Source organism: Anabrus simplex, chromosome 2 (assembly GCF_040414725.1).
Source record: "Anabrus simplex isolate iqAnaSimp1 chromosome 2, ASM4041472v1, whole genome shotgun sequence".
Lineage (NCBI taxonomy): Eukaryota > Metazoa > Arthropoda > Insecta > Orthoptera > Tettigoniidae > Anabrus > Anabrus simplex.
The window spans coordinates 535,003,161-535,025,573 of record NC_090266.1 but is presented as its reverse complement, the minus strand read 5'-3'; the positions used below and the strand labels follow the sequence as shown (position 1 = coordinate 535,025,573).

At 38.2% G+C, this 22,413-nt stretch overlaps 1 protein-coding gene across 1 annotated transcript in view; it reads left to right on the top strand.

Moving 5' to 3' along the window:
- LOC136864208 (uncharacterized) overlaps positions 1 to 22,413 on the top strand; it is a 644,576-nt gene that overhangs the window by 18,968 nt on the left and 603,195 nt on the right. The window contains exon 2 of the mRNA XM_067140905.2: positions 19,651 to 19,799. Within this exon, the coding sequence (XP_066997006.2) occupies positions 19,651 to 19,799 (149 nt within the window). The remainder of the gene's footprint in view (positions 1 to 19,650; positions 19,800 to 22,413) is intronic.

The following is a 22,413-nucleotide window of genomic DNA, read 5'->3' as shown; positions in this document are numbered from 1 at the left end:
GCTCATGTAAAGTTTTTTAGATATAATGCTATGTGGACAGTTCAAGAGAACAGAATTCCCAAAGATGCCATCAAATGAAATGCCATGATGCTGAATCAGTTTCTATGGTGACACTATACTCCCTGGCAGAGAAAAGGAAAGTACCTACATGTCAAGCAACCGACTGTGTTTTGAGGTTGTGGTGGAATGAGCAGAGCAGACAGGATGGATCAGAATGTGTCGTTCTACAGAGCAGCTAGATATAGAAAGAAATCGTGGTGGTCGCTGTTCACAGGGCTCCTGGACGTTTCTGTTTACAATTCGTGATTCCCTCTAAAGTGGTCAATCGTTCTCCTCTGCACAATATTCCAGCTTTTTAGCCTTAATGCTCATCAAGGTTTTCCCATTGCAAAGCAGTTGATGTACTACCTGTTTTGGAGTAGGCTAGCAGTGGGAAATAAGTGTCCGTGGCCTTATTTGAGGAACAGCCCCAGCATTTGCTTAGTGTGAAAATGGAAAATCACCGAAAACCATCTTCAGGGTTGCCGACAGTGGGGTTCGAACCCACTGTCTTCCGAATGAACGATTTCCTTGTTCAACATTTCACCTCAGTAGGACGGGAATAAGCCATCCAACTCATGAAGGTCAACAAAGCCATTTCTATTAGCTTAGTGTGAGAAGGCCAGTACATCACGCACAAGTTCTTTTATTTAATATCCTCAGACTGTGTAATAACCTGCCTTAAGCTTCTTTTACTGAGCGAGTTGGCTGTGCAGTTTGGGTTACATAGCTGTGAGCTTGCATTCAGGAGATATGGAGGGTTCGAATCCCATCGTCGGCAGTCCTGAAGAGTGCTTTCCGTAGTTTCTCATTTTCACGCCAGGCAAATGCTGGGGCTGTACATTAAGGCCACGGCTGCTTTCTTCCCAATCCTAGCCCTTTCACATCCTTGTTTGTGTAAATAGTGCCGCAGTGTGCGAACACCATAGCTCTGTGTTACATGTGTGAATTTCATTACCTGTGAGTAATACCATAATGTGTGGAATACCGAGATTAGTACCGCAACATGACAATTAGCATGGTTCTATTTTCCTAGCAATAAGTACTATTATGAGGGGCCGATGACCTGGATTTTCGACCCGTTTCAACTACAAGCATCATCGATTCAGTATTGTGCTTTAGAAGCAGTCCCTTGGTCAGTAATACTATTGTTTAACGCTAGTTTCTGGGAATGTGGGGCATTGCGGGTCGGATCCACTGATTGTTTTAACTTCATATCCATCCGTTCATTCTTTGTCCTCACGTTTTCGAATTCTGGTCAGTGGAGGATTATGGATTTTTAAATTATATCATTTAGTCTCATTTCGTACCATTAGGGGCCGACGACCTAGATGTTAGGCTCCTTTAAACAACAAGCATCATAATCATCATCATCATCATCATCATCATCATCATTGTATTATTAGATTCTTAAAGGTACAGATACGTATGACATTTTTCTTATCCCATTTAATCTACGATTTTCATCCTTTCACCTTAGAATTTTGATCATTTAATATCAGTATCAGTATAATACAACATACAAAGTTTCAAGTTTCTATGAACAACAGTTTTTGAGATAATAAAAAATTGTTTAAAAATTTTAAAACTTTTTGATGTGTATATAAAATGCTCCTCAGGCCAAATGGCTCTACAGAGCTGTCTGAAAATTTGATCTCAGTTTTAAAATACTAATATAAAAGAAGTGATATGTGGGTTTTGATAAATTTTAATTACACTAAAAGAAAAAAATTTCACCTAGTCATAACTCAATTTTTATATTTTATGGTGAACATGATGAGAAAAAACCAATTACTCCTGAACTATTGCATATATTGTAACATTTGCACACCAGTTTATTTTGTTGTACTCAAAGCTATAATACTGTAAGAGTTTCAAGAAGATTGGTTGAAAATTGTGGCATGAGGAGCATTTTGAATCTTGAAAAGTGCTGAAAAGAATTCTGAGAAAAATGAGATTAAAATTTTAGAGATGAACAATAGTCCAGTACTTGAATCTAGTTGACTTAAAACTCTCCATCACCATATGTTGGACCCTCTGCTGCCTCCTTCCTGGTCTCATTAGCAGTTTTTGAGAGTTTTAGTTTCCTTCGGGCTGTTTTGATCCCTTGTCCAGACACTCCACTGTGGTCATGTCTGGGCTTGTCCCTCATTACGCTAATTTTCTGTCCTGAGCTGCTAACTTAACACCACTAACATGAGCTTGTAGTTTCTCTCTTCCTTCACAACCCATGTTGAATTCAGCAATTGCTGATGTTACAGCAATCTCCAGGTTTTTTTTTGGACAAAAACACTTCTTCGTGCACTTATCCCAAATTACACTGTGCAATGATTCATTGGCATTTTGTGTTTATCTACTATACAGCGCTCTAAAACATCATTTGAAGTAAGTCTTTGCTACACAGATATTATTTTACATACCACCTGTGGAGATAGTATATATAGTCTTCATGTTGCTACTGTCATGTTTTGGTGGATCTATGTAAAACAAAACTAAAGATATTATTTATGAGAATAGTGACAATGTGAGGTGACACCTACTTGCACAGGGATTTATGAGAATAGTGACAATGTGAGGTGACACCTACTTGCACAGGGATTTATGAGAATAGTGACAATGTGAGGTGACACCTACTTGCACAGGGATTTATGAGAATAGTGACAATGTGAGGTGACCCCTACTTACACAGGGTCATTTAAATGGTCACTAAGGGCTTCAAATGGCTGATATTTAAATTTAAAAAAAGCACAAGAAGAAAGTACAAGGTATGAACATACTAAAAATGCAGAAAGCCAAAAATGGAATTTTTTCATCATTTTCACTAAATTTCACTGATACATTGCCTTAAGATGAAGTAAACCTACTCGTACCAAGAGTTTTACCCGATAAAATTGGCGAGGCCAAATTTGCCCAGTCATAGCTCACACAACCGAGTGCTTGTCGTGATTGGTTAAAATATCCTGTTTGTCAGCCTTAAAATGGTTATTAAGTGTAACAGGACCGTAGCCAATGTCAGCTGAATTGTTGCTTAAGAGATGTGCATGAAACGGCTGAACACAATGTGTCAACAAGCGAGTTAAGAGATAGTGAACTGGAAAGAGGGAGAGCACTTGAAGCAGACTTCCCACCCTACCTACATGACCACGCCCTGCTGGTCACTCGGAAGGACATTTACTGTTTGGATTACAGTGTAGTTTCATTGGTGAGAAGAGCCCAACATTTTTCATTTCGTTATTGATCATCCTTAATGATGGCATAATGTCTTTTTAGGTTGAATCTTTTCAACTGGTTCAAGGTTTTATAGAAAATTAAGCTTTTTCCAGTCCTTCAGCTTCAATAAATATATATAAAACTTCCCATTCAGTTTGGAACTGTAATTGAGTTGATGGCTTCCATTCTGATCCACTTGTAGTATGGTCCATGGTGTGTACTGTTTATGACCCTGCTGCAGTGCAGAGTGTAAATTTCAGTGAAGTGTGATGTCACAAACGTCTGCCAAAATAGCACGTCGACTGCAAACCTATCTGTTTGGTGTCAATAATGCAGCATCTGCACGGCCCCGCAGACGATGATGATGATGATGATGTTTTAAGGGGTCTAACATCTAGGTCATCAACCCCTTTGTAATTGTTGTTCAGTTGTAAAGCAGCTTACAGGTATTAAATAGCTAGATAACACAATGATTGGTGATCTAGTTCTGTAGCTTTGCATTAATCTGAAACGTTTTGAATTTTTCTACTTTAGTAATGAGGATAGAATTCCTGATTGGAAAACTATTTGTGATGTCAGGAAAGGAGTCTGACCTCACAGTCTTACCAAAAATGAAGTCAAACTGGGCATACCAAAAATAACTCAACACCTCCACAAAAGTCCACTCTGATACTTATATATCTGTTCTTGTTCAGTGAGCTCTGTGGGGGTAAGTGTCTTCCTGGCCTTACATTTTCAGCTTTCCTGTTAACATAACATCCACTGAGAGGAAGAAAGAAATACATAGTTCAAAAAAATTAGCGGAACATGTTTTTGAACGTATGCCATACTCCACAAAACAATACTTCACACCCAGGTATATTACCAACTAAACCTTTATTCTTCACCGTTGAAGTATACAAAAGAACGTCGATGCATTCACGTTCATTTTCAGAACACAAACAGAAATGTCCAAATAGGGGCGAAAACAAAGTGATAAGTCCTCCAGGGTGGATTTTTATCACAGTTGGAGAGCTTCAGTATGGTGTATGTCCTCCATGAGCATTTATCAGAGCTTGGCACCTATGTGACGTGCTCCATATAAGTTGACGGAGGTCACGTTGTGGTATCAGGTCCCATTCTTCAACAAGAGCCTGTTCGAGGTCTTGGAGAGTCTGTGGTGGAACAGGACACCCACCTGTCAAGCCTATCCCACACATGCTCGATGGAATTAAGGTCAGAACTCACTGCTGGCCATTCCATCTCTTGAACGTCCATTTCTCACAAGACAGCTCTGGTGATTCGTGCTACATGAGCCCTGGCATTGTCATGCATGAGTATGAATTTAGGGCCAACACCATATGCAGCAACCAACACATGCTGTAGCAGTATCTGCTCTATGTTCCCGGCAGCGGTAAGATTACCACGGACGACGGCAAGATCCGTACGGCCATAAATATGGATGGCACCCCACACTATCACAGAACCTTGTCCGAATCTGTCGCTTTCCTGGACAACATTTGGCATGTACTGCTCACCACGGCGTCTCCATACATTGTGACGTCCATTACACTGTGTCAGGGGAGATCTGGACTCGTCTGTGAACAGCACAGGTCTTCATTGGCGAAGTTGCCAGTTGACGTGGGTACGGGCAAATAGAAAGCGAGCTGCGCAATGTTGCTGCGTTAAACGGGGCACTCGAACAGGACGTCTGGGTCATGAAGACACTTCTCTTAACCTGTTCCTTACTGTCTGGTCAGACACCGTGACCCCAGTGACCCTCCTGAGGTCTTGTTGCAGTTCTCTGTTAGTTGCTGAACAACACTGGAATGCACAGATGGTCAGATATCGGTCATCCTGTGGAGTTGTCATGTGTCCACTTCCTTGTCCAACTCTCCTCATGAACTGGCGTCTCATTGTGGCGATTCCACAAGCGTTGAATAACTGACGGAGAGTCATTGAGATCCACAGTAACACGACGAAAAGTCCATCCTTCCTGGATCAAAGTGACGACCTTTGTGACTTGAACCTCGTTAAGGTGTCTCATGGGATGTGCTGGTTTACCTACAACTAGCTCAAATGACCGCAGTAGTCTGTGTACCCCACGACGACACACGGAAGCACTGCTATTCACATTGTTTTGAGGGGTCACCTGACAGTTTAATGCATGGCTACACCTACAGATGGAGTATAACTTTGTTTTGACATAACCTAAGTAACTAAGGTCTCAAGGTATGCTGTACAACCATTGAAACCCTATCTACCAAATTAACGTTCACATATCAGACATTAAAAACATGTTCCCCTAATTTGTTTGAACTGTGTATTTATGTTTGAAAGAACTGTGACAGAAACATTACTAAGTGTTCTTCACTGTTCAGACTATTTCTTTATTTTACAAACCTAGTGAGTTGGCTGTGTGGTTATGGTTACGTAGCTGAGCTTGCATTTAGAAGACAGTTGGTTCAAATCTCACTGTCGGCAGCCCTAAAAAGGGTTTTCCATGGTTTCCCATTTTCACACCAGGCAAATGCTGGGGCTGTACCTTAATAAAGTCCATGGCCACTACCTTCCCAGTCCCCTAACCCTTTCCCATCCTAGCATCACAGAAAGCCTTCAGTGTGTTAGTGTGACGTTAAGTCACTGACTACCAAAAGAAGAACAGGATTTTACAGTGGACTATGCTTGCTGGTTTGTTCTTCACTCCTGTTGTGTAACTGATATAAACTACTTTCCACTTAAAGTTCCAGAAGTTTGTCATGTACCATGACTCATAATCAAGTCTTTGTCACATAAACTGAATTTACTTATTTTTTGTGAACATGTGTCTGTTAACATGGATTCTTATCTGTCCCATGAATTGATGATTTGAACACCATAGTCTGTAATAAGATCTCATTTCATAAGAATAAAATTGCAGTGAATTATTGAAATCTGGATTACCAAAATCCAATAAGATTTCATTTCATCAGAATAGAAATGAATGATTGAAATTTTGATATTTACAATAAGCATTCTTGTATAGCCTATGTATAGAAAGATAGAAAATTTTATAGACGTACTCGTTAGAATAAACGCAACACAAGTCAGTATAGGAAGAAGGAACAATAAGGAACCGAATGAGCTAGCCATGCAGTTAGGGGCGCACTGCTGTGAGCTTGCATTTGGGAGATAGTGGGTTTGAACCCCATCTTCGGCAGCCCTGAAGATTGTTCTCCGTGGTTTCTCATTTTCACACCAGGCAAATGCCTGTTCCTCAAATAAGGTCACGGATACTTCCTTCTTACTTCTAGCACTTTCCTATCCCATTGTTGATTTTTACTGGTATGCCTGTCAGCATTCAGTCTTCAAGCTTCTATGAATGAACTGCATGTCTTGACAATCCTCTATTTCTAACCATCTCTGTGGCATCAGTGAATCATCATTGTTCATCATTTAGGGCTGTCGCCCATGTGACAGATTCCCTGTCGAGTGTTTACCAAGTCCTTTCTTAAATGATTTCAAAGAACTTGGAAATTTATCAAACATTTCCCTTGATATATTATTCCAATTCCTAATTCCTCTTAAATGAATGCTGGTATTTGCCGCAGTTTGTCCTCTTGAATTCCTTTTATCTTTCCTGTCTTCACAATCTCATTCTCTTTCCTACCATTAAAAGCTCCACTCAAGCTTATTTATCTACTAATGCCATTTCACACCATCTCTCCATTGACATCTGGGAAAATACTGCTTGCAGTTTATGAACTTCATTATATGGGTCTGTATAGACTTACTCAGCTGTGACAGAGTTTTTCATCTTTCAATACTTTTTATTATAGCCCTTCACATACTTAGGACTAACACATTACATGTTTACAATAAATCAAAACATGTTTAGTCTATTGGAGACATTTTGAGCTGAAATAAATATTTAATGTTGACAACAGACAAATTTAAAACATACAAACAACTCTGTAAAAGGTTATTTAAAACATCGTTTGTCACTGATAGGTTTTTTCTTCTTAATGCCTATGTTTTCTTTTCTTCTTCTTTTTCTAATTGAAAATAAATATTCCCTTCTCATTGACACTGTTATGATTAAATGTTTTAGACTGGTGGTGTTTTTAATGTTATTCTAAAATGGACTTTTGGTTGGCAGGGTAAGCTCCTCTCCTCTCCACTGCAGTTGAAGTTTGATGTTATCTCCTCTGCCAATATTATGTTATTTCTGTTAAGTAGTAAAAAAAGAAAAGGGGGTTTAATTTGTTGCAACAATTCTTCTGTGGAAAATAGCTTGAAAAATTTGATGGAAGTAGATGGTTTCTTACCTGTAGGAGGTGAGAAACCACTAATTAAAGTGTGTGGTTTCATTACGAAGTCTGGGTCAGGTGGGCGATAAACTCTCCAACCGTTGTGAGAATCACTGTCTTTGTATCGCCTTCATTCATGCTTTCAGCTACATCCACTTTGCTAGAAGAGTCATTATCACTTTCAGAAAAATTGAACTCATTGTCCATAACAGATAATACATCATCACTGCTGTCAATTTCATCCAAAAATCTAGCTATATCAGATGAAGTAGCAGTACCCTGTCTGCATGCTGCCATTTTTACAGCTGACTAACATAACTCGTTCTTTATTTACCTGTAAAACTTGCAAAACAAACTTAAAAATTGTCTAGAAGGCTGTGACATTGCTAGAAGTTCTATACAATAACTACAGACAGCAGTAGCATGCGTAATAGCTTTGCGCACACACACACACACACACACACACACACACACACACACACACACACACACACACACATACACATAGTTACTGTGGAATCAGCTGGCAGGTATTTCCTGACATGTCCAGAACAGGAAACTAGGATGTCGGGAAATGCCAAACAGTCGTCCGCTGAGGTTTAATATTTGAAAGTTAAAGTTTGGTTAACATTGAAGCATTATCCATATCGTTAACTATTCACTGGCCCTGTGGCAGCCAGTTTTATAGGAAGATAGGGAAATACAAATGTATCTGTATTACGTGGATATGTTCAGCATTATTCAGTATGTTTGGCTGCTCGGCTGAATAGTCACCATAACAGCCTTCAGGCAGTGGGCTGTAGGTCCATGAATTTAGCTGCATCTGGCTTAGGGACTAAGTTTTTCTGTTATCTTACTCAGTTCTTATAGTCCTACCTTCCCTAGCACAAGGAGAGCCATGACTCAGAATATGTCCAAGATACCCACCCCTATTCCAAGCAACTGGTATCCCGACTCTTCCAGCTTCATTTACATTCACCACACAACCAACCACCACAGAAACATGCAATAGTGAGTGCTTCCCTCCACATTGGACTGCCAATTGGAGGGGCATCTGAGCATAAAATGACTTAATCCATATATTATGCCAGCCCTAAGTAATTGGTAATAGACTGGGAGAGGAAGAAAAGTTAAGCATTGTTTGATGCAATGGGTTTGTATTATCATTGTATATCAGGTGGTCCTTCGTTGACCAGTCTGGACAGTTTGATGACTTCAAAGAAAACGGATCACATGACAGTGTTATATGGTGGAAACATGGTTGGTTCTGACAAATTAAAACTTTTGGTGATTGGAAGAGGCACAAAGCCGGGATATTTTAAGAATCTTGGACTCGACTCTTTGTCCATGCATTATAAATCTAATGGTAGCTTTTGGATGATGTCTGTCATCTTCTTACAATGGTTAAGGAACTAGAACCATGAACTACATCAGAACAACAGAATGATCTTACTATTTGTGGACTGTTGTGCTGCTCGCCCTTGTGTGAATTAACTGGACTTCTGGCCACCAAATAGTGTGTCTTAACCCTAGAACTGACGGTGTTAAATCTTGTGGTGGCAGCCATAATTAGTAGCTTTTACTTGTCTGAATAAAATACAAAATGTCCATGAGGTATAAAACTGTAAAGTTTTATTATCTTCGTAAAAATACACTGAGGATTGTCATGTTGACACAAATTACATAAATGTTTTGACTAGAACAATGTACAGTCTGTTCAAAAAGTGTAATTCTTAAATTTAAAATAGTAATAAAACTTTTGATCATATATATACAAAACTGAAACGTGTCGCAATAAATCTGAGATATACAGATTGTCAGTCATATTACTGTTTCATAACTCTGAGAGGTATATTCTTGAAAATATTAGGGAAAATTATCCTTGCCCAGGAGGCGTGACCTTAGACCACGTTGTTACGAAGATTTGATGTATGGTAGGCTCATCATCATTTTGACTTTCCGATATTTGATGCGAAGACATTGCGGATATATGTTCCGAATCTGATTCAGAATTTGTTGGTTCATTCTCACTATCCTCAGTCATATCCTTCACTTTAATCTTCCAACAAATTTTGCTATACTTTGTCACTAATTTTCCAAAATGAAGATGTCATATTTAGACACACACTGTACTGAAACTGTACATAATCAGATTAATAACTTTCACCACGTGGAAAACTACAAAATAAAATGAAATAGCAAAGCAGAGCCCATGAAGGTTTGTTTACAAACACTGCAGCAATGGTGCTCAAACAGATGATCGGAAAACTGCACTCATTTATTTCCATGAAATTGCATCAAAAGAGGTTGTAACTATAAATAAAACTGAACTCGGCTGCTGTGGACATCGAGAACGACAAAAAGTAGACTGTCATGACATCTGTCGAAGTATTGAGGAAATTACATGATGAAATATGAACATGTCAAATATTTGACACTTTGGTCCCTGCTGTAGTGGCACTGTAGAATATCTGACAGTTGCTAGTTCTAGGGTTAATACAACCAGTGGATGTGAGTGTCATGACATTCTAAAACTGGTATATCACAGAAAAATGGTGTTGAAACTGTTGGAAGACAATTTCCTGATGTTGTCATCAGCAAAGGTGTCTGTTTTACAAATATTACTTTTAGGAGAGTGAGAGGGGGAGGCATGCTTGAGCAGTGGTCTGGCCATGTACATTTCTTTGCTTTACCTCGCACCGTCACAGATAGGTTTTATGGCAACGATGGGACAGGGAAGGGCTAGGAGTGGGAAGGAAGCGGCCGTGGCCTTAAGGCACAGCCCCAGCATTTGCCTGGTGTGAAAATGGGAAACCACGGAAAACCATTTTCAGGGCTGCCGAAAGTGGGGTTCGAACCTACTATCTCCCGATTACTGGATACTGGCTGCACTTAAGCGACTGCAGCTATCAAGCTCGGTAGGCCATGTAATTCAGTGTCCTGGGTTTGAATCTCAGCAACTTCAGTTGGGGATCTTCAATAGAACCAGGGTGTGATGACAGAAAGGGCAACTGGCCTTAATAAAAGGTAGCAAAGTTCCAAACTGACGTGAGTGCTTGAAACATGAAGAATTACTTGGGCTTTTTTCCTTCACACAGTAAAAGCCCAAAAGATTATCATCGGGGCCGATGACCTAAATGTTATGCACCTTTAAACATCATCAACAACCACCACAATCATCATAACTCTTAATTGGCCCATGAAAGGGTCAATCTAAATACTAAAAGCCTTGTTTGCAGCAGACAGTTAGCACAAGATGGAAATGAAGACCATTTAAACTTTTGTGTTTATTGTGGTTTCCAAAGTTTAGTCATTGAAAGTCCTTAATCTTCAACAAATGACATTCTAATGTTATTTATGATACGTTTTTTTTTTTATTTTTTTATTTTTTGCTAGGGGCTTAACGTCGCACCGACACCGATAGGTCTTATGGCGACGATGGGGTAGGAAAGGCCTAGGAGTTGGAAGGAAGCGGCCGTGGCCTTAATTAAGGTACAGCCCCAGCATTTGCCTGGTGTGAAAATGGGAAACCACGGAAAACCATTTTCAGGGCTGCCGATAGTGGGATTCGAACCTACTATCTCCCGGATGCAAGCTCACAGCCGCGCGCCTCTACGCGCACGGCCAACTCGCCCAGTATGATACGTATTGTGAACAAGGAAGAAATTCTGGCCATAGATGAATGTTTGCATTGCTACAATGGTATGAATATTGTTGACAAAATCAAGCCGGATATGGCTTCCAATAATGATTGTACTGATGACACTGGTGAAGGTGCTGATGAAGATAGTACAAAACCAGAATGTGTAATGCATGCATATGTACAGTAAGGGATCTTTAAGATGCCGTTTCATGCAGGAAAGAAATGACAGTCCTGTTGAGCAGGTTAACTGATGACTGGCTTTTCACCAAGGCCCTTTGTTTATTGATATTGATTTATTATGATTTTATTAGATCATAGGCTGTTGCTAAATAAGGACTGTAATTTTTTATGTACACTGAAACGTTGTATATTTAAGGAGTCTCAGAATCGAACAAGTGGCTGCATGGTTTGGGACACACAGCTGTCAGCATGCATTCAGGAGGTAGTGGGTTCAAACCCCACTGTCGGCAGACCTGAAGAGGGTTTTCTGTGGTTTCACGTTTTTACACCAGACAGTCACCTTAATCAAGGCCGCGGTTGATTCCTTACTACTCCTATCCCTTTCCTGTCCCATTGTCACCGTAAGAGTTATCTGTGTTGGTGCAACGTAAAGCAAATTGTTTAGTGAAAAATGGAAGGGTATGTATGGGGTACTTTAAGGCAGGAACAGGTTTCTAAGAAGGCCGTTCCAGGAATCGTTAATAAACCAGGAGAGTGTATATGCGAGTATCTACAGAAGGCAGAAGTATTCAGTCAGCAGTATGTAAAGATTGTTGGTTACAAAGATAATGGCCAGATAGTGGAGGTGATTAATACTAACAAAGTATTGAAATTTATCTATGAAACAATGACATTTACAGTAAGATACAATAGTTAAAAACTAGTAACGCAGCTGGAATTGACAGGATTTCTGTGGATATACTAAAAACAATGGGTTGGGATATTGTATCATATCTGAAGTAGGCCTACTGATTTGACTATTTTTTGCATGAAGAAACTATACCAAATGAATGGAGAGTTGCTATAGTAGCCCCTGTGTATAAAAGAAAGGGTGGTAGACATAAAGCTGAACATTACAGGCCAGTAGGTTTGACATGCGTAACATGTAAGCTTCTGGAAAGCATTCTTTCTGATTGTATTAGACATAATACCAATATAAATGGTCCGTTATTGGACATTATAAATTTTCCAGCTAACTCATTCCTGGTTCGATAGACTGCATTGGCATTTTGGGTTTAGAAAAGGCTATTCCACTGAAGCTTGACTTGTAGGATTTCAGCAAGATTTAGCAGATATCTTTGATTCAGGAGGTCAAATGGACTGTATTGCGATTGACCTATCTAAGGCATTTGGTAGGGTAGATCATGGGAGACTACTGGAAAAAATGAGGGCTATTGGACTAGACAAAAGAGTGACTGAATGGGTGGCTATATTTCTAGGAAATATAACTCAGAGAATTAGAGTAGGTGAAACTTTATCTTATCCTGTAATCATGAAGAAGGGAATTCCTCAAGGCAGTATTATTGCACCTTTGTCTTTATATATATGATATGAATAAAGAACTAGGGTCAGAGATAATGCTTTCTGCAGACAGAGTAATAAATAAGTTACAGGATTGTGAGCAACTGCTAATGTTGTGAGATGGACAGCAGGCATTGGTAAGATGATAAAACAGGGTTACAAGTCAGGTTGTGAGTTTCACTAATAGAAAACGTCGTGTCAATTTTAATAGATGGGGTGAAAGTTCCTTATAGGGATACTGTAAGCACGTAGGTGTTAATATAAGAAAATATCTTCATTGGGGTATCAAAAATGGCTTTCACGGCCGCAGATCTTACAATCACATGAATAGAACCAGCTTTTGGGTGGAGAATTCACTTCTCCTTTAACAGGTTAGCAATCCCTATTTGCTAACACGGCGGGACCATGCGCTTGGTCTGCCACTGCTAAGCAGAGTCCTGGAGGGGCGTGCCAATCCATCTGATGAGCCCAAATGGCACGTCTGGGCGAAACTCTGCAAAATGCACACGGCCTAACCACCCAAAAGCTGGTTCTATTCATTGGGGTAATCACATAAATGGGGTTGTAAATGATTATGAGGGTGTTTAGGTATTGTAATAAGGATGTAAAGGAGAGGGCATACAGGTCTATGGTAAGACCATAACTAGAGTATTGTTCCAGTGTATGGGACCCTCACCAGGATTATTTGATTCAAAACTGGGAAAAATCCAGAGAAAGGCAACTCGATTTGTTCAGGTTTCCGACAAAGAGGTAGCGTTACAAAAATGGGCTGGGAAGACTTTGGAGAAAAGAGATGAGCTGCTCTACTGTCGGATTGTTTATTATGGACACTCGAGTTTAGGCTTTAATTACAAACGAACCAATAGGGCTATTGCAATGCGAATTATTCCAATATTTTCCTTGTTTAATCCTACAGTAGCATATATAAGACAAATTGTTTTCAACGTTCATTAAATATTTTTTATTTGTGATTGTAATAAATATTGCCCAGGTTTTTGGCTTCTTCCCTACGAAGCGCTCACTTAGGAATATATACAAGGAAAACTACTTGTCTGATGCTAATGAAATTTTTTATATGTTATAACCACATGTATTTGTAGTGTACTCAAGTTACAATTTTTTTCAAGCACCCCGAAAAAAGTTCTTATTTTTCTAAAGCAACTCTTTCTCAGCCCAGGATAAACGTACAGCAGGAAACTTGGGCTTGTTTTGAAGCACTCAGTCATGGTTATCAGAAACTACTACATCGCTTAAGTGCGGCCAGTATCCAGTATTCGGGAGATAGTAGGTTCGAACCCCACTGTCGGCAGCCCTGAAAATGGTTTTCCGTGGTTTCCCATTTTCACACCAGGCAAATGCTGGGGCTGTACCTTAAGGCCACGGCCACTTCCTTCCCACTCCTAGCCCTATCCTGTCCCATCGTCGCCATAAGACCTATCTATGTCGGTGCGACGTGAAGCAACTAGCAAAAAAAAAAAAAAAAAAAGAAACTACTACAACTGTAACCGTACAGTGTGGTACCGAATTTATGAAGAGTAATATTGAAAGGAGGTTTTGTGTGCTCCGGACCGTGCGATTAACAGCAGGCCAGGTGGTGAAATTAGGCGCAGTGTTGCCGTGTTCAGTAGTAATCACACGCGCAATGAACACAGCTTTTTGTTTACTCTCAAACTTTAATTTTATTTCCTCTTATAAATTCCACTTCCCATCACCTGTTCTCATAACGGCTTTGGACCTTCAATGGCAGGTTTAAAAAATGGTTGACTTCCTAATTTAGAAATACACTGTACAATTTTTGACAAGAGTTTTTTGCTTTATTATTTACATATATTTACAATATTTAATTCCATCAATTTTCTTCATCCAAAAAATCACTGTGTTTTGATGAATCGGTGCTGCTGTCATTCGTGTTGATTGTGACTGGCTCGAAATAAGGGACATTTTCAGACAGTCCATCTTTTTCCCAGTAGTAGTCTTCAATTTTCTTAGTGTGTTTAATACATTGTTTCCAGACTTAAGGGGTCACGGTACGTAAGTCTTCTCGTCATAAAGCGTTAATTGCTTCCATACCTCTACCATTTTCTAATGTGTTAGCCGTATTTGCTTTTGCTATTTTTCCTTTTACGTAAGCCCAAACGAGCTTGATTGGATTAAGCTCGCAATGGGCCACTGGTAACCAAACAAGCTGTACATCTGGTCGAAGTTGTTTAGTCAGTTGTTCCAGCTTCGTTACCAGTGTTTGAAAATAAGGCCTGGCAAGGACAATCAGCTCTGATTTAGTTAATTTGTTATAATCGTCAACTCCAGGTGGTAGTGAAATATTCTTTGATGCAATCCAAAGATATAATTTCGGCTTTCAGCCATGACATGTTCGGGTTTTTAGATGAAGGGTCGACCATCGTATGATACGGAGCTTGATCTGTAATGACAGTCGACCTTTGAGGCTATACACTCACGACTTCCATGAACCATTCTTCATAATGAGTAGAGTTCATCTCATTGTGGTAATCACAATTTTCTTTCTTGACAATAAAACAAAGTTCTGCATCTTCAAGAAATCCTTCATTACTTCTGATGTGTAAAATTATGATGCATTTCCCAGCTCCAGGCGGTGTTTTGAACCCTCCACACCATCCATAAATTTGCTGAATGTACCCTCTGTACAGATTATAGTTGTCAAAGTTGTTTTCGAAAGCTTCAGCCACGATTTCTTGGCACCCATATTTCATAGTATCGCTCTGTCCACACCGGGTCTCGTCTGTAAAGAAGATTTTATAGCCCTGTGCTCTTAAGTCTCTAATTCGTCTAAGGTAGGTATAATTACAAGTGATGAAAATCGTTTTTTGTCCGTATTGAAAGTTTCGTAAAATATATAGGAAAATATTTAAAATTTATTTCCACCTATTCAATACAATATAAGATGTTGACATTTAAGTCAAAACATTTTTCAAATGTGAGACATGTTTCGCCTCTTACTGTGAGGCATCTTCAGTCACTAATCAAAACCTTATTACTTTTGTCAGACAACATTTCAAACATTCTACAGCTATTATAAAAATGTTCATAAAACAACTAAGAATCTAATATAATGATGAACAATGTGTAGTACACTTTATGAATAGGACGACATTAGATGGTACAGTAGTACGGATGATGGCTTGAAGCCTTAGTCAATATTAGGTTTTAAATACATAGTGGAAAGCATATAAAATCATTTCAATTAAGATATACAGTACATTTAAATGATATTAAAATAGTAGGTTCTGAGATGGTACACTTAAAAATAGAGGTATCATAAGTGACAGTTGATGGCTTAAAGCCGTAGTCAGAGTTTGAAGTATACCAAACAAGTAGTTTTCCTTGTATATATTCCTATGTGAGTCCTTCCTAGAGAAGGAGCCAAAAATCCGGGCAATATTTATTACAACCAGTAATAAAAAATATTTAATGAACGTCGGAAACAATGTGTCTTATACGCTAATGTAGAATTAAACAAGGGAAATATTGGTATTACTCGCATTGCAATAGGCCTATTGGTTCATTTGTAATTAAAGCCCAAACTCGAGTGTCCATAATAAAAAATCCAGCAGTAGGTAGTATGTTCTGAGCTGTCAGTGGAGAGAGGGCATTAGCAGACAAATAAGTTTGAGTGGTATTTTTGAAAGTAGGAAAGATCACAGTATGAAGATAAAATTGGAATTAAAGAGGAAAAATTGGGGCAAATATTCATTTATAGAGAGAGGAGTTACGGATTGGAATAATTTAACCAAGGGAAATGTTCAATAAATTTTCAAATTCTTTGCAGTCGTTTAAGAAAATGCTAGGAAAACAACAGATAGGGAATCTGCCACCTAGGTAACTGCCCTAAATGTAGATCAACGTTGATTGATTGATTGATTGATTGATTGATTGATTGATTGATTGATTGATTGATTGATTGACAGATACAGGAGTCTTAGAAATTTAACAACTAACACTTCCCTACAATTCCTATCAGTGCATATATGCATTCATTTTGCTATTTTTATGGGAAGGAGTGGTCTTGTAATTATTTTTTATAGGCCTATTGGAAATTCTATATAATTTATTTCATTCTGATACCATTTAATACTGAGCCCTTTTCGAGTTATTTTCTTTCATGCTCCATGAAAGTAGTGTGTAGTTTATAGGACCAGCCTTTTATTGTTAGGATTAACACACAAAGTCCAGATGTGTTTCAATTATCCGGAATGCACTTGTACCCTTGCAACTGAAGGCATTCATCCTTCCCTACTTCCTCACTTACTGAAATTGTTCATTTATAGAGTTTGTTTGTTCTCAAGAACACAAATATATGCTGTTGCTGATCCTAAATAAATAAATAAATAAATAAACAAACAAACAAAATATTCAATATCATTTCATAGTATCGCTCTGTCAACACCGGGTCTCATCTGTAAAGAAGATTTTATAGCCCTGTGCTCTTAAGTCTCTAATTCGTCTAATCATTGAATATTTTTGATTGGCAATAACTGTGTAAAGTAAGGAAAATACAGAGCAAAGTTATAATGGGCTGATGAACTTCACAACATGAGTGGTATACATTTACATTATGTTGTAAAGTTCACAAGAAGCTGATGGCCTAGATGTTAGGCCCCTTTAAACAACAGTTGTCGTCGTCATGTAAATTTCAGAACATGAGTAACATAAATCTACACCCAGACACAGTTCAAGATGGAATCAAGATAGCTGATAGAAGACCATGCTTCTATGCAAGACAAACTCTGATGAACAGGAAGTTATGTAGAGAAGAATAACCTTTACAATTAATTTCATATGGAAAACACAGTTGCTGAGTGTAGTATGTTGTACATCAGGAGATGGCTCATTCTTCACATCATAATTCAAAGACATAAAGGAGAAACACATTTTTTTATTAAGTAAATAAATAATGAAATATAAATTACATAATGACTACTGAATGGATTTCCATGATTGGTCCTTAACTAATAACTTTAAAGTTTCTATATCAGTTGAAAAACATATATACTTAACTCAAGTAATGGGTTGTATATACTGAGTTGAAGCTGCTTCTAATTTCCAATTCAATGGCTGGGCAGAGACATTTAGACGGTTGAGCAAGAGGGAGAATCGTGTAATTGCCTGATGGTTGGCAGATTTGAATCAACTTGGTCATTGGTCGCTCGGTTCTCTTGGAGCTTCTAGCTTATTCAAACAGATTTGGTTTGCGTATATATTATTTCTGATGAATACTGTTATATGAGGAACGGCAGCAGCATGTGTTCCTGTTTTTCTTACTGAATCTGGACATAGGAATTCCATGTATATATGTAATGATAGTTATGGCAGGGCAAGTACATCAGTATACAAAGATCACTGTTACACAATCATGCATCCACCTAGGATGCTTTGCTGAATTTATTGAAGATTAAATCATAATATATTTGTTTGTAACTTCACTGAAATATGTATAAACATTCTAAATAAATTTGCTGCAACAAGCCACTAGCATGTTATAAACAGCAGCATTCCAGAAATTCCTAATATCTTAGTTATTCAACTGTCAAGTGTGATCTTTATACCCACCAGTATGTTTCTTTTTTAGAATATCTCCTGTGCACTAATATGTCTTGATTGAACTGAATGATTTTATCTTTGTCCCCTTCACAATTTCATCCATAACCAAAACGAATAACAGTGGTGACAGCACACTTCCTTACATGTGTCTGGATACTGCTGCAACAAGTTTTGGACATTGCTTGCGCATATTCTGTAATTTTGTTTTCCAAATCCTTTCTGTTTCCATAATGCCAATGTTTTTCCATTAACTGCCTCATACTGAAGATTGAGTGTAGCGTTGGTCTTTCGTTTCGAAAGCCACAAGTTATTACTCTGTTTTTTGGAATTGTCCTTCCACCTTTTTTTCTCATTCTCTTTTCTAGTACCCTTTCAAATATTTTGGCTACCTGAGATATGAGTGTGGTTCCTCAATAATTAGCACACATCTTCTTGTCCCTCTTCTTGAATATAAGTGTTATTACTCCTTTATTCCAGTCATTTGGTACTAGTTTTCCTTTTTTCATGCAATAGTCTGGAAAAATATATTTGTATATATTTTGTACATATTTTCATAAAGCAAGGATGTAATTAATGCATGGCAAAACTAACTGTATGGCAAAATAATCATTATTGTATAAAAATGAGTGATATCGAACCAAAAATGTATTTCATGTTGGATGATTAAGCTGAACAGAGCAATCTGTGATTATTACAGAACAGCGAATATCATGAAGGCTGAATATATTTTAATCTACTAAGCAACTTAACCTGCAGTGCATTGAAGGTCTCCACAGCCAGTAGTGATTAAACATTTTTGGTAGTGGATAATTTAGGTCATTATGAAATTTTTTTAGATGCCTATACTTGTTCTTTATATATTGATTTTGCTTATTTACAAACTGACATACTGTTCTTACTGTTGTTCTTTTCCCATCATATTCTGCTGTGTATGTATGTTCAGGTCTTCAGTCCATAGACTGGTTTGATGTAGCTATCGATATCACCCTATCATATGCTAACCTTTTCATTTCTATATAACTGCTGCATCCTATGTCTAATCTAATCTGTTTGTGGTAGTCTACCCCCTACCATTCTACCACCTACACTTCCCTCAAAAACCAGGTGAACAAATCCTGGGTGACTTAAGATATGTTCCATCATTTTATCTGTTCTGGTCAAATTTTGCCAAACCATTCTTCTCTCGCCACATCGATTCAGTATCTCTACATTCGTAATTTGATCTGCCCATTTCACCTTCATTCTACTGTTTATGCAATGGATGTCCACATAATGGATATTCAATGTGTGTTTTGTATGTATGTATATATATGTTGTGTTTCTAAAACAGTTTACTGAAATGCCTGAGTGACTCTCAAGATTGAATATCAGTTAGTACTGTTTCCTTTGTAGGCATCAAACACCACTGAAGGAAGGTGCTTCACTTCCTCCATCAGATGTGTTAATGCGGCAGTTAATTGAGTTGTCCAATGCTGAAAACCCTCCATGTGCCAACTGTGACAAGAGAGATAAAGCTTCCATGTACTTCTGCTCAACTTGTGGTATGTTTCCTGGCTTACTATTTTAGTGCCTTGCTTGAATCTCTTGGTTTTGAGTTAAGAAGTGATATGATATGTATTAACTAATTAATATAAATGAACTGTGTCATCCGCCAAAATTAAATTCATCCAGTGAAAGGAAAATACAGTAGAATTCTGCATTCCTTGCTAGACAGCAGGATGATATTAGAATGTCGACAGGCAAAACGTGTAAAAAAAAAAAAAAAAAAATTAAAAAAAACTACTATTGTACAAAGAATTTGCAGGTATGTTACAGTGTTACAGGTGTTACAATTAGTGTTTGACGGATTGAAAACTTTAAAATTACATTAACTGAGTCAACACTGAAAAGTACGACTTCCTTCTTAACAAATTTTTTAACATTTACTTGCTATATTTAAATCCATCGTTCCTGGGAATATGCAAGTGTTACTTGTATTCACTGCTTTAGATATGAGAACTTTTCATGCTTTTGTGGGACAAGATTTCGTGAACATCATCCCAAAAGCAATTAACACAGGTGCATTTGCTGTAAAGGTAAATGTGAAAGAGCTCTTCTCTCATCTCGTTACTGATTTTTGGGCCTTTTGGGATGCTGCTGCACAAATACTCATCCTATTAGAAACTGTTGGTAATGAGGCAAAGTGCTTGTTTGTCACTGACAGGGAACAAGTTATGACGTAACAGTTCATAATATACCATTTACGGCACATATTTTCAACTCATGCTACAAGATTTCTTGTAACCAATGAATTTCCATGTAAGACTATAAAGAAACAGCTATTCCATGGGACGAGCCAGTACAATTTTGCGTTATTGAGCTTCAGTGTAGACAATTTTTCTCTGCTGTTTGTAGGCTATAAAATTGCTGTATGAGGAGTTACAGTGTTATGTACTCTCTGATCTTCAACACAATTGAATAGTACTCCTGGAAACCTGAGTGACATAATTACTGATTTCTCACCAAGTTAGCTATGGCTATGATTATGATATCATCTGTCATGTAAAACTGCTGGTGTGTCTTTTTCAAACAGTATTTCTTTATTTTTGTTTCTGATGTTCCTGATTGGTTTGAAAATACAGTGTGGGAGCTGTTGATCTTGTATGACTACTTACTCTGTGGGATTAATTGCAAAATTTCAATGTTTCTCACACAACCACGCACCCAATCACCCATTATCTGAGTGTAATTTCTGAATCATATTTGAATAGGTGCAAAATGCTGCCTGAAAGCTTTGGGGGTTGTGGGGTAGTAGTGAGCACAAATATGTTAATCTTGAACAGGACTCGGATATCAAATGACTTAAAATGAATTACAAATGGTCCTATGGCTCTGGAGGTACAGTCCATTTAACCCAATTCTGTAAGTCATTTTAAAGATAAGTCTATTTCAGCAGTCTGCAAAGAGGGGGTGATTTAAGATCTTCTTTTCTTAAGTCTGTGTTCCATTTACAACATCTTTTTAAATACATTTCTACTATGTACTCTCTAATTACAGCTGGAAGGGAATTCCAAGAGCGTATGATTGCAGGTATGAATGAGTTGCCATAACTTGTTGTGCGGTAAATTGGCAAGCTCAGCAGGGAAGAGGTTTCTGACATTGTCGGTATACTGTTTGGGGATGACAAGTATTTAATATCCATTCTCAGATAACTGGGTGTGTGTGCGTGTGCGGAGGATGTTGTGGACAAACGAGGCTGAGCAAAGGTTTCTTCTCTCTGCCAAATATAATTGTTAATTGTGCCCTCATCCGCATAAAAATTAGGCTCGATCATTCGGTGTCCATTAAGTGCACAACAGACCCCAATTTTTTTCACCGTACAAGAGTGTTTCAAGTACAAAATCTGGTTTCTCCTGACTATAATACCTATTTTTTTGAGAACATATGTGCCCATGCAGATGAAACCACGCTTCATCAGTAAAAAAATTAATTTTGGATCGATTTCCCCAGAATTAACACCAAAAGCCAATAACAAAAATCTAATCTCTTATTGGGGTCATATTCCCTTAACTCCTGTACCTTTGGAATCCTGTATGGCTTTAAGTAATTTTATTGCTTTATTAGTAGAACTATTACTTACTCCAGTTTCTTGCGCAGAATGCCTATGGCATTTTTGCGGGGTCTGCTCTAGTCTCTCTCCAGTGTCATCTAATTTCTCTTCTATAAGAATATGTCTCCTAAGTCTTTTACAATCATTTACTGAACCTGCTTGTTTGAACGTTTTAGCTGGATTACTTACTGTACCGATGCAAGGCACGGGTCTGTTTGGAAATTTCGTACGGAATTTGTTGTGTTTTCACGCAAGATTTTTTGTATTTTGTGGAGGTATTATATATATACACTCATGTAACGAAAATGGCATTAGAACAACACACTGAGCACTAAACACTTGACTAAGGGCCGGTTTTACCACCTATTGGTGAAGTAGCGCGTAATCGTAGTTACCCGGTGCGTAATTTATCGGCCACTTCGAGGGTCCGTTAAGACTTTACCTGCCAGGTAAGGTTTGAGAGCTGAACATTATTAGCAGTACGTTTGGTGACATACAGCTTGAATTAGCTTAGTATGTTTATAAAAGCATAATACAGTAACAGTGGTCGGTATTGTACTGCAGGA